Raw genomic sequence first — 12,100 nt, forward strand, 5'->3', positions numbered from 1 at the left:
CCGGAGGCATGCAGCACCAGCGAGTGAATGAGCCAAAGAGGGGGGGACCGGGCACCCTGCAGAGGCCAGCGGGACCCAGCTCACAACAGCTGGCCAGAGCTATGGCCAGAATGGGGTCACTGCCCGGGTACCCCTGAGCTGCTACAGGGACGGGACAGAATTCCAGCGATGCCCCCCCTCAAGAGGATGATGGGACAGGGGAGTGGGACTACTTCCGTGAAGAAGGACTAGGTGTGGTGGCCACAAACTGCCCTAAATCTAATTTCTGTCCTTATTTGGAGTTTCACGAGCAAGACGCTCAGGGGCAAACTCCACCTCCCTGAACTCAGCTGGCCATTGGTCCAGCTGGGGCATGGTCAGACACCCTTGCACCCAGGGCCAGGCCTAGGCTTTACCTCTGAGAGGATCTGGTTCCAAATGCCTGAGCTCTGAAAGCCACGTGGCCCATGGCCACCCAGAAGCCAGACCGCTCTGAACCCCAGCCAATCTAGAGCCCTGACATGGGACGCAGCCCACTAGGTCCAGGATCTGTGAAAAAGCACGACTCTTTTGGGCTTTAGGAGGCGAGCGGGACACAAGAAAGTTCCAAACCACAGCAAGATGAGGCCCGGCCGCAGCGCTGCACAGAGGAAAGAGCAGGGGGTCCTGGGGTGGGGATCCATGCATCAGGGGAGGGGCCACAGGGCTACCTGCTCCTCCACTCAGCCTTCGGTCCTTCAAGTATGCAACTAAGAGAGAAGACAGAGCCAGAGGGGTGGGGCAGGGTGGGGGGAGACACAGAACACGGGTGAAGAGCGTGATCCGGCGAGGCCAGGGTGTTGCGAGGGTCAGGAGAGAAGACAACAGGACAGGAACAGAGCGGGCTGGGGCAGGGCCAGAGCTTTAGGAAGCCCCCTCCTGCCCACCCACTGAAGCAGCAGCCCTGGAGGGAGCCCTGATCCCACGGTGGAGGCACTCATCTTGCTTCTCCAGCCTGGGCTGTGACCCTGAGGGGCTCTTGGTGACAGGGCTAGAGCCAGCACCCTCACCCTTCTTCCGGGCCCCAGTTCCCCCATGTACAGAATGGGGGAGGCCTGCACAACCTCCTAAATCCTGCCCAGCTCTCAGGCTGCCTGGTGGCATTTTGCCTGGGGTCCTAAGAACATGTCCCAGCCCAATAAGCTTTGCTGGTCTACCCATCCCACAGATGCTCACGGGGCAGGCCCTGGGCTCAGGCCCAGCCACAGAGCTCCTGCTGTGGTTCGCTGTTGGCTTTGGCCTCTCTTTGCCCTACATCCCCACAAGAGGCTGGCAGGCTCCTGGGGGGCCAGAGGGATTTCCACTCCTGGCTGGGCCCCCAGTTTTCCCCCACGGGCCTGTCCTTCTAAGGAGGCACAAACTCCAGAGGGTAAAGTCCAGGGGGGAAACATTCAGGGAGAAGAGTTTTGCTTCCAGCAGGAGAGCCAGGTATATGGGGGAAAGGGGAGGAATCAAGGAGATAAAAAGGGTGTGTGCATGTGCATGTGTGTATGTGATTTAGAGGTGCCCATGAGCAGTCTGGGGATATCATCCCTGCACAAGGGGCAGTTTGGAGAGGGGAGGAGAGTGGGCATAGCCACCCCTTGGCCCCTACTCCCTTGGGGTCTTCATATACGCAACCCCCAGGTTTGGCTGCCTTGTCTCTCTCCTAAAACCCAGGTGGCCTCACTTGCCTTCCTCACGCCCTAGATTCCAAGACCACTCTAATGTCCCTTGCACCATCCCACCACGTGTGACAAAAGCCCTTCTCAGGTGCCATAGCCTGGCGGGGAGCTGGTGGTATACATGACTCACCTGTAGGCAGGCTTTCTGGGCAGGACTCAGCCCTGGGCTCTTGTCCCCCAGGGCTGGAGGAAGAGCCTTACCGCTCCAATGCTGCTAGGAGAGCACTGTCCCAAGGCCCCTCCAAGAGCGGAGGACAGCCAGACACAGCCTAGGATCATCTACTTACAATGCAGGTGGAGACGCCCTAGAGGGTCCCCCGTCATGTGGGGAGCATGTGGGGAGTGGCACAGCATGTGGGCCCTGAGAACACAGAGCTCATATGCCCACAGGCTTAGTGCCACCTGCCACCGTGTGCCAAACCCACCTTGCTGCCTGCCCACCGGTCTCTAGGGCAGGGGCAGGGGGAGGTATACTTACTGTAGCCCATGCCTTGCAGGAAATATTTGAAAGCCTCAGTCAGCTTCCCTGGCTGCAGGACAGAGAGACAGTACATGCTTTGACTGGCTGCCTGGGATTAGGGGAAAAGGAGGCTTCCCCCACTTGGGCCAGATAAGGGAAGGAGGGCCAAGAGTCTCACCTGTGTGACTTGGGGGAGCCCCCCGGAATCTGCCATCTGCAGGGAAGAGAAGGGGGTGAGCTGAGCGGGGGCCACCCCACACCCTGCCCAAGCCTCGTATACCTAAACAGGCTGCGCTGACCCGACATGCTGTCCTGCTCCCGCCCTGGATGGGACCCCAGGCAGGCCCCTCCCTGAGGCTGGGCCCTTGGCTGAGGAGCGGGCCTATGGCTGGGGAAGAAGGCCTCACCTTCAGGAAGGTCGTGGTGGTTGGATCCAGTTTGGAGTTGCACTCCACCTAGGGACAAGGTCAGCAGAGTAAGGCAGCCCCAGCCCCCGGGGTATCAGGGGAGCCCCTGCCCCAGTTGCTAAGGCAGGTTCTATTCCCAGAGCTGAGAGGCTCTACTCGTGAGAAGGGTGTGCAGGGGGCAGACACAGGCTGGCACCGGGGCCCTGGCTGAGGCTGCCCCACGCCCGCCAGGCTGCCTTCTGAAAGTCAGGCCCCTGCAGATCAGGAAGCAGCGCCCCAAGGGACCTGAGATCCTTGGACTCCACTCATAACTGCTGGCCGGACGATGTCCTCACGGGGAGCCAGGGCCACCTTGGTGGCAGTGGCGGGCAAAGTGCCAGGGACCGCGGGTTCAGGCGGTGAGGTGAGGGAGGGTCAAGGCTCAGCAGGAGACTGAGGCCCCTGCCCGAGTCCCCATGGCTACAGCAGCACACACCGCATTCCTCCAGGCCCTCAAGCACAGGGAGGGTGTGCTAGTTTCTGTCACACGGGGGGCTACCCTGGTACTCCTCACCCCAGGGACGGGGTGGCCATCAGGTGGTCTGGCCCCAGCTCCCTCCCGTCTCCACGCCTCCCTCACTCAAAGGGTGGGATTGTGCCAGGTGGTGATGCATCATGGCAAGACGGTGGGAGGTGGGGTGAGAAATCCAGCATCCAGTGCCTGGCCCTGCCAGCCAAAGGCCAGTGATCTCCGTACTCCCGCCTCCCACCCCCAGTCAGGACGCTGTCCCTCACTCACCACACCGTCCTCAGCAGGCGCGTTATCCCCGACCACCAGCATCACGGGGCAGCTGCAGACACAGAGGACAAGGGCTGTCTGGCCTGGGCGTGGTGGGCAGGGACAGGCTGGGGGGTGAGGGGCACTCACCGGAGTGTCTTGGCATTGGGTACTGTTCCAGGCCGGTTAATGTCCAAGTCTCTGCGGCTGCAGGGAGAGGCAGAGGTGGGCATCTCAGAACTGGATCTGAGGCGGTTGTGTGCCCCAGGCCTGCCCCTGTTGTATTCCAGCCTTACCTCATCCTCCCACAATGGCAATTATGGCCCAGCATCCCGGGCTGGTCCCAGAGTTGGGGTTTACGGTTATTGAGTTGTCTCAACTATGGAAAAGGCTCTAAGAGATCCCAGTTAGGGGTAAACAGGGAGGCAGGGACCTGCTCTGCACAAACAGGGGTCTTCAGGCCATGCCTCATACGTAACTTCTTCTCAGACCCTGCAATTCATGCCAGGTGGGCCCTGAAATTTGGCTCTCCCTCCCCCTTGAAGCACTCTGACATGCACCACCACCTGTGCGTGGGATTCCTGGGTCATAGAGGAAGGCAGGGCCTAACCTCTCATTCTCCACTGTTCCTCCAGCACCATGCACACGGCAGGTGCTTAATAAATATTTGTATGAGAAAAAGAAAGGAGGGAAGGCCAGTGGGCTCTAAGGAGCACAGCTTGAAAACCATGGAGTTCATCCAACCCCCCCTCCCCTCCTACAGATGTCAGCCCTGAAGTTCAGGCTGGGGGCATCAGGGATGCTGCCCAGCTTCCCCCACTGCTCCTGGCTGGCCAGCAATGCCCCGGGGGAAAAGGCGTGGAAGAGCCCAGAAACCAGAGCTGGAAGCCCTACCCTACCCTCTGTCCTTCGAGGGGTGTGACCTTGGGCAAGAAGTAACTCTTTTCTTCTTGGTACAAGTTGTTCATCTACAAGCTTGGGAGAGCACGTCTCCTGCCTGCTTCCTTCTGTGACTGGTTGTACCGAGGGGACAGAGGGGGCACTCTGTGGCCTGGTGCTGCAGAGCTGGGCCCCAGGCCGCCCGCACCTGTTGTACATGTTCCAGAAGAGCTGCAGGTTGGCCTGGTTCACCACGTTCCCGATCTGCTGCCGGTAGCTCTGCACCAGCTCGGTGTTGCTCACCAGCTCCTCCTGGGCCCACGGGATAGATGGGGGAGGTGCACGGAGGGGAACGACAGACAGGGATGTGGTCTCAAACGGGCACAGGTGTCCCAGACAGAACCACCCTCGCCCCATTCCCAGCAAGTGAGGGAGGAGGCCTCCCACGTCTGTCTCAGGAGAGTAGAGTGAGACAGGTCAGATGCCTCATGACCCCAACCCAGATCCCCTCCTGGTAGAAGCCCCAGGTGCCCCTGGGAGTAGACAGAACCAGGCCCTCCAGAGGCTCCCAAGGACCCCCAGTTCAGCCACCACTGCTGCTCCTGTGGGGGCCCCACCCCCTTACCTGGCTGAAGAGGTGGGATAGCACTGTGTCAGGTAAAGTGCTGGTCAGGCCGGAGAGCTGTGGGCCGGGGTGGAGGCCAGTGTGAGTGCTGCCCCTCACCACCACCACCCCTGTCTGCTAGGTGGACCATGCTCACCTTGGTGGCCGCCCAGTCGATCCAGCCTTTGCCGTTGGGGTCAATGTTCATCAGCACCAGCCCCTCCACCAGGTCGGGGAAGATAAGCTGCCATGAGAGGAAGACAGAGCTTGGGAGGCTGGCTAGTATGTAGGGAGCCCCAGCCTTCCCACCTGGCAAACGGGCTGTAAGATGCTGACTCTGCCTATCTCACAGGTGGTTGGGAGGGGCCGAGGAGGACGTGCTCTGGAAGGGCTTTGAGGAGCCACAGACGCCTCCACTGGCTACAGATGGAAACCTGCCTGCCCCCCACCCCACCCCTTCTGGCTGCCTCTGCTCACCCTCTACCCCATTCAGCACCTTTCAGTATTCTTTGATTGGCTTCGAGTCTATGCCTATATCACTGTTTTCCACCCCTTTTAACAGGTCTTTGAATCTGTTTGATCTGTTGTAAAACTGAGGATTAAACATCCTCAATAAAACATTTTGTTTAGGGGCACCTGGCTGGCTCAGTTGGTTAAGCCTCTGACTGTGGCTCGGGTCATAATCTCATGGTTCCTGGGTTTGAGCCTCACATCAGGCTCTGTGCAGACAGCTGTCTCCCTCTCTCTCTGCCCCTCCCCCACTCGCGCTGTCTCTCAAAAACAAAAAAAAAGACATTAAAAAAATTAAAAATAAAAATTAAAAAAAAACCACTTTGTTTCTTTGCTTTCATAGAAAAAGAAGCTCTAGTGAAGTAAGAAACTGACCTTTCCAAAGCCTGTTTTGTGTTTGATGGTAAAAGAAATTCAAATGATCTGTTCAGGTGTTTGCCCACATTTAGGGGAAAATGGTCATATACATACGACTTTACTATCCTGTCAAGTTTATCTGGGGTGACAGGGAATATATATATATATACACACACACTATAAGTAGAGTTATATACACTATATATGGTAATATATATAACTATATATATAGTTTCATATATACTACTATATTACTATATATATAGTTTTATATATAGTTATAATGATATAGTTATATATATATATACACACGTATATATATATATAACTACTTGTTAGTAGTTAAGTGCTGAAATCCATACTGGAGTTGAAAATTCCTGGTCTTTTCTTTTGAAAAAAGAAACACTTTGAATCCTGAAAATTAAGTTTTTGTTTTTAGAGATGAAAAGCTTCTGGGCTCCTACCCAACACAATGTTTCTGAAATGCAACTTCCTTTAAACCTTCCAAACTTAATGTAAGTGTAATTTTTGGTTAAGAAAGGACTTGTGTTTCAGGCAGCAACCTCTTTGACCTTGGCCATAGCAACTTTTTACTAGACACATTTCCAGAGGTGAGGGAAACAAAAGCAAAAATGAACTACTGGGACTTCATCATGATAAAAAGCTTCTGCACGGAGAAGGAAACAATTAACAAAACTAAAAGGCAGCCTATGGAAATGACATCTCTGATAAAGGGTTACTATCCAAAATCTATAAAGAACTTGTCAAACTCAACACCCCAAAAAATAAATAATCCAGTTAAGAAATGGGCAGAAGACATGAACAGACATTTTTTCCAAAGAAGACATCCAGATGCTAACAGACACATGAAAAGATGCTCAACATCACTCCTAATCATGGAAATAAAAATCAAAACCACGATGAGATACCACCTCACACCTGTTAGAATGGCTAAAATTAACAACAGAGGAAACAACAAATGTTGGCAAGGATGTGGAGAAAGGGGAACCCTCTTACACTGCTGGTGGGAATGAAAACTGGTACAGCCACTCTGGAAAACAGTATGGAGGTTCCTCAGAGAGTTAAAAATAGAACTACCCTAGGATCCAGCAATTGCACTACTAGGTATTTACCCAAAAGATGCAAGAACACAGATTCAAAGGGGCACATGCACACCAATATTTATAGCAGCACTATCCACAGTAGTCAAGCTATGGAAAAAGCCCAAATGTCCATCGACTGGACATGGATAAAGAAGATGTGGTATACATACACAATGGAATATTACTCAGCCATCAAAAAGAAAGAAATCTTGCCATGCAATGACATGGATGGAACTAGAAGGTATTATGCTAAGTGAAATAAGTCAGTCAGAGAAAGACAAATAGCATGATTTCACTCATATGTGGAAGTTAAGACACAAAACAGATGAACATAGAGAAAGGAAAAAAGAGGGAAGGAAACCATAAGAGGCTTAATGATAGAGAACAAATAGGTTGATGGAGGGAGGTGGGCGGGGGATGGGCTAGATGGGTATTAAGGAGGGCATTTGTGATGAGCACTGGGTGTTGTATGTAAGTGATGAATCACTAAATTCTACGCTTGGAACCAATTTTATCATCTATGTTAACTAACTAGAATTTAAATAAAAACTTGAAAAGACGGGAAAAAAAGCCTTATGCTTAAATATTACCCTAATTACTGAATGAGTGCTTAGGATAATCCTTACTTAGTGGCTAGAGCAGTTAGTTGTATGGTTTGCCGCTAAAAGAAACTTTGGCTGTGGATAATGGTAAGCAAGTTATAGTCTAGTCTTTTGAGGAAATGTATGGAAAAAGTAATCTTCCTCTTTTTTTTATTTCCTAGGGTGAATAAAAGAAAACAAAGGGCTTTTCTGAGTGAAGAGGAAGTGGCGGGGAGGGGAAGGAGAAGGAAGAAAGAGCAAATGTTCCTATGGTTGAAGGGTGGCCCCCTCCAGGAGACATCGGCCCTGGGGTGGGGGTGGAAGTAAGGAGACTCACTGCAAACTTGGCCAGCACATAAGCTCCGGCTCCTACTCCGATGCCAATCACGTACTTGAACCTGGTGGAAAGCGTGGCTGGTCACTCCAGGGCTCGGGGAGCTACTTCCCATGATTGCCATCAGGTGACTCTGATGGCCCCCCCAGCACAGGGACAGGGTAAGGAGAGAGACTCACCCAAAATGCTGTACCACGCTGGGGAGCATGGCGGCCAGCTGCTCCATTGAGGGGAACTGGTACCTGCAGGCAGAGCAGGAAGTCAGGGCCAGGTGCTGCCTGGGGCACAGAGCTGGGAAACCTGGAGGGGGGCTCCCCGGTACCTACCCCTGGGGAAACTGTGACGCCCCCACCTGCTGACCAGGGGCATCCACGTGGCACACCACAAAGTGCTTGGTGATCTCCTGCATGTCCTCAAAGTTGAAGAAGGTGTTGAAGCACAGCTTGTCTGCAAAGACACACCTCTCAGCTGTGGCTCAGCAAAGGGGTAGGGAGGCCTGTGGCCCTGAGAGGGAGGGCAAGGCAGAGGTGGTCAGCCTCGTGGCCCAGCAGTGACACCAAGGCCCAAATGGCTAAGGGCACCAAGCTGAGGGTGAGTGGGGATCTCCGGGGCCCTGTGGGGAAGGAGGGGAGGCAGAGGAAGGCAGGATGAGGCTGGGGTGCACTCACGATTGAGGCCCACATCATGGTAGGTGAGGATGGCCGGGCGGTTCCCTTTGGGGGAGCCCCGGATCACCACGTGCAGAAGGCCGTAAGGCGTCTCGATGTCATGTTCCTGGAGGGGAAACGGTACCAGACACTCTGGGCAGCCCTCACTGCGGCTTATGGGCAGCCTGGGGGCTGATGAGCCTGTGGTGGGGCCTCCACCTCCCAATGGGGGGGCATCTCATTCTCATCACCCCAAGCAGCCCCCAGGGAGAACAGAGCAGACGGAGCACTCCTTCCCAGAGGCGTCTGGCACAGGGACAGCATGAGCCAGTCTGCACGGGGAAGTTCTGCAGACTGGTGGGGTGGGCGGCCAGTGCCCAGGCCCTGCTGCCCTTGGCCCTGCAGAGTCCAGTGAAGCTCGTTTTCTCTGTCTCCCTGCAGCCCCTCCAGGACAGTTCTGCCACCCTGGCCTGAGTCGCGACCTCAGCATGTTCCTCCTCCATTCAGAAGGTGAATGGCCTCAACAGCCCTGCTTAGAATCTGCAGTAACCTTCCCCTTTCAGCCAAGCCCAGCCTCCAACCCCTACACCTGACCCTGGCTCCCACCTCCACACTCTTACTCATGCTGTTCCTTCCACCTCGAATGCCCCTCCCCCAGATCCCCAAGGCCTCCCTTCCAACAGGGCATGGTTAGATGTGCACTCCCACCCCAAAGGCCTTCTTGCAGTGACCACTATAGGGTCCTCCTGTGTTCACGCCCTTGGTTTTGTGGCTTGGTGTTTTTAGTCCTTCAGGAAACAGTGCTGGATGATGTAGGTTCAAGACCTCCTCTGTCCCTTACTGTGTGACTCTGAACAGGGTATATACCACTTCTCTGTGCCTCAGCCACCTCTTCCCACGCATCTCACGGGGACCCCATGAGAACGGAAGAAGCTGATGTCTGTGGAGCATGTAGCACTTGCAGAAAAGGAGGCTGAAGTGCTCAGGCGTCCCTGAGCCTTAGGGAGGTGCCCTGCTGGCTGGTCCCTCTGCCAGCTAGTCACTTTGGGCCACTAGAAGGACAGACTCTAAGAGGGTCTGTCAGAGCTGAATTAACAGCCTTGCCCTGCACCAAGGGGATCTCTGTGGGTTGTCCCTGTGGGTTGGAGGCGAAGCTAAGGTCAAGGGCAGGAAAGGAACAACATGTGTGCCAGGTGCCATGCATGTTATGCATGCATTTGCCCCTTTTGCAGATGGAGGACGCTTAGGTTCAGAGAGATACCATGTTCCTGCCCCTGAGAGAAAAGGGGAGACTCAGGAGGCAGGAGACAGCTTCCTGGGGCCTGGTGTTCTTGGGTCAGGGCTCAGAGGACCACTGTTCAGGCCTGTGTCTCCAGTGGGGAATGACAAGGTGATATAAACCCTATGGCCAAAGGCCACACCCTGGGAACCACAATTCTGCTGTGAGACCTTGTTAAAGAAACCTGATGTCCTCTAAGTGGTCCCAGGTCCACCACAGCCTCCCCACATCCTAGCACTGTCCTCCCTCAGGGCCATCAAAACAAGGAGCACTTCCTGCTCACTGACTCTGACCAGGCACTTCTCATGTGTCTTCTCATTTACTCCTCACAGGGACCCAAGCCCCAGAGGAGCAAACTGAGGTTTGGAAAGGAGAAATAACTTTCCCAAGGTCAAGTCCAGAGAAGGTACAGCAGGCCTTGCCAGGTGCCAGCCTCAGAGATCAGGGGTATGCAGTCAAGGCTCCACCCAATAGATTTGCAAGCAGGCAGTTTTCCAGAGCTGCCTGGCCCTGCTTGGTGGCAGTGAGGGGTGGGGTGGGGGGCGGGGAGGCATGCAGCATCCTCCACAGTCTCTTAGCTCTGAAGAGCAGGGGCTGGGGCAGGAAGGATGCACAGTGCTATGGAGGGAGGGTGGGGAAAGACTGGGAGGGTTGCGGGCAGGAGGGGTGCCCATCGCACAAGAGCTGCAATGCGCTTCCTGCGGGTGTGAAGGGCAGGTCCATGTGGGGTCGGCTCTAGCCCTGCCGGCTTCAAGTCCGGGCCCAGGGTGGCAGTCTTCCACCCTCAGACCGCCACCACCTCAGACTTCCACCCTCTGACTGCGCGTGAGGGGTGTCTACCCGCCTCCCAGCCCTGGTGTGACCGCAGCAACACCATCACCGGTGCCTGGGCAATGCTCTCCCTGCTAAGGCTTAACTGCCCGGGGTGGGATGGGCTGTGGAGGGCAATGGCCCGGTTGCTGGGCCTCTGCGGCCCAATGACTTGGCTGAACCCTCCCCGGCCAATCCAGGAGCTCAGACCCAGCTCAGCCAGATGGAAGCCCAGTGTCCCCGCTCCTCCGGGTCCTGCACAAGAGGGGTGATCCAAGGGCCGCGGCCGGACCCACTAGGAGCCCCCAGCCCTCAGGGCCGGGCGCTCCCATTGGCTCCTGGTGACGTCAGAGCCCCCCCCCTCCCCGCCTCCAGGTGGGCGCCCGCGAGGCACAGCTGCCGCAGCAGCAAGGGAGGGGGCTCTGACGTCCTCTCTCTGCCGTCCGACTCCTCTCTCCTGTGACCTTGAGGACTGGAGGGGGGTGCTCCCAGCCGGGTTTCAGCACACGGAGGGGGTGAAGGGCTGGGGGGAGGGGCTAGTACAATTCATTCCATCAAACCGCATCAGGGATTCGGCCCCCTGGGTGCAGACACGGGGTAGGCGCTGACGTTGCTGCCAAGGTGCAGGGCACCCGGTGGTCTGTGGCACCTTCAGGGCAGGCCAGGCGTGGGGGGTGTAGGAGGTGTGCTCCTGCTTCTCCCTCCTGGAGGAAGGACAGCACCCCGGGGCACTGCTGCCCCGCAGGCTCATGGCTCCAGCGTTGGCTTCCCCCACCCACCAAGTAAGACCCGCGACCCCCTCCTCGAGCTCTCCCCCGCAGGGACCTGGGCCTGAAGGCTCGGGTAGCACCTCCCCCAGACCTCCCCGCCTCAGCCGGACTGGCACAGCAGTTCCCTGGGGACCACGGAGGCGCTGCAAGCAACTCTTAAGGAAGGAAGAGGCTGTCTGTCCTTCGATTGTCACTTCAGTGAGGCGATCCGAACAACCAAGACAACCCTCGCAGGATCAGAAAGGTGGAGACCCTGACACGTGCAGTGAACACAGCCTGCCCCAGGGCTGAGATGGTCACAGGCGCGAGGCAGACGCCCACCGGGCACCTGCGAGACGGAGGGCACACCGCCAGGGGGATGTGCACGCGCTGGCACACCGGTCCACCCAGGCTTGCGGACAGGTCACAGCCCTTCCCCATAGACGCTGACTAGCAACTAAACCCTAACTAACCACTGATGCAGGCCAGGGTCACCAGGGAGACTAGAAACTGCTGGCCTTGCCTCGGTGACTCCCAAGGTGAGGCGACTGAAGGCAGATCCGCCGCCAGGGGCAGAGGGATGTCCCGTCCTCCCTGCCCACCTGGCCGCCCCCAGAGCCCTCACTCACCCCATCCCAGCACTCCGGCATCTTGCCGAGCGAGAAGGCGATCCGCCTCTACCAGGAAGGGCAAACAAAGGCCTGAGTCACCACGGTCCAAAAGGAGGGGGCAGTGAGAAGGGGAGACGGCGACGCTGTGATGGGGCGCCGCTCCCGGGCCATTTATAAGCCGAGGCTCTTGGCCTAGGCCGGCCCCGCCTCCCTGCGGGGTTTCTGCGCAGCCACACGCTCCCCCCGCCCCCAGCCCCCGCTTCCAGATTGGCTGTCGGGAGACAAACCTGACTCTGATTGGCTTCCGAAGTCCTCTCTCACCGGCTCCTG

General features: G+C 56.4%; 1 protein-coding gene across 8 annotated transcripts in view; it reads right to left on the bottom strand.

Moving 5' to 3' along the window:
• Positions 1-12,100, bottom strand: part of NDRG4 (NDRG family member 4) — an 80,000-nt gene that overhangs the window by 2,305 nt on the left and 65,595 nt on the right. For 5 of the 8 annotated variants that reach the window (XM_053210358.1, XM_053210357.1, XM_053210359.1 and 2 more), the window contains 13 exons: positions 8,343-8,448; positions 8,001-8,121; positions 7,854-7,916; positions 7,678-7,738; positions 4,947-5,033; positions 4,811-4,867; positions 4,394-4,497; positions 3,457-3,513; positions 3,328-3,379; positions 2,550-2,597; positions 2,321-2,356; positions 2,161-2,212; positions 690-728 (listed from right to left, as the gene is read on the bottom strand). In XM_053210358.1, the coding sequence (XP_053066333.1) occupies positions 690-728; positions 2,161-2,212; positions 2,321-2,356; positions 2,550-2,597; positions 3,328-3,379; positions 3,457-3,513; positions 4,394-4,497; positions 4,811-4,867; positions 4,947-5,033; positions 7,678-7,738; positions 7,854-7,916; positions 8,001-8,121; positions 8,343-8,448 (883 nt within the window). Of the gene's footprint in view, positions 1-689; positions 729-2,160; positions 2,213-2,320; positions 2,357-2,549; positions 2,598-3,327; positions 3,380-3,456; positions 3,514-4,393; positions 4,498-4,810; positions 4,868-4,946; positions 5,034-7,677; positions 7,739-7,853; positions 7,917-8,000; positions 8,122-8,342; positions 8,449-11,788; positions 11,969-12,100 lie in introns of those variants that run through there. The other 3 variants (XM_027075889.2, XM_027075890.2, XM_027075887.2) reach the window with 3 other exon arrangements.

Source organism: Acinonyx jubatus, chromosome E2 (assembly GCF_027475565.1).
Source record: "Acinonyx jubatus isolate Ajub_Pintada_27869175 chromosome E2, VMU_Ajub_asm_v1.0, whole genome shotgun sequence".
NCBI classification, from domain to species: Eukaryota; Metazoa; Chordata; class Mammalia; order Carnivora; family Felidae; genus Acinonyx; species Acinonyx jubatus.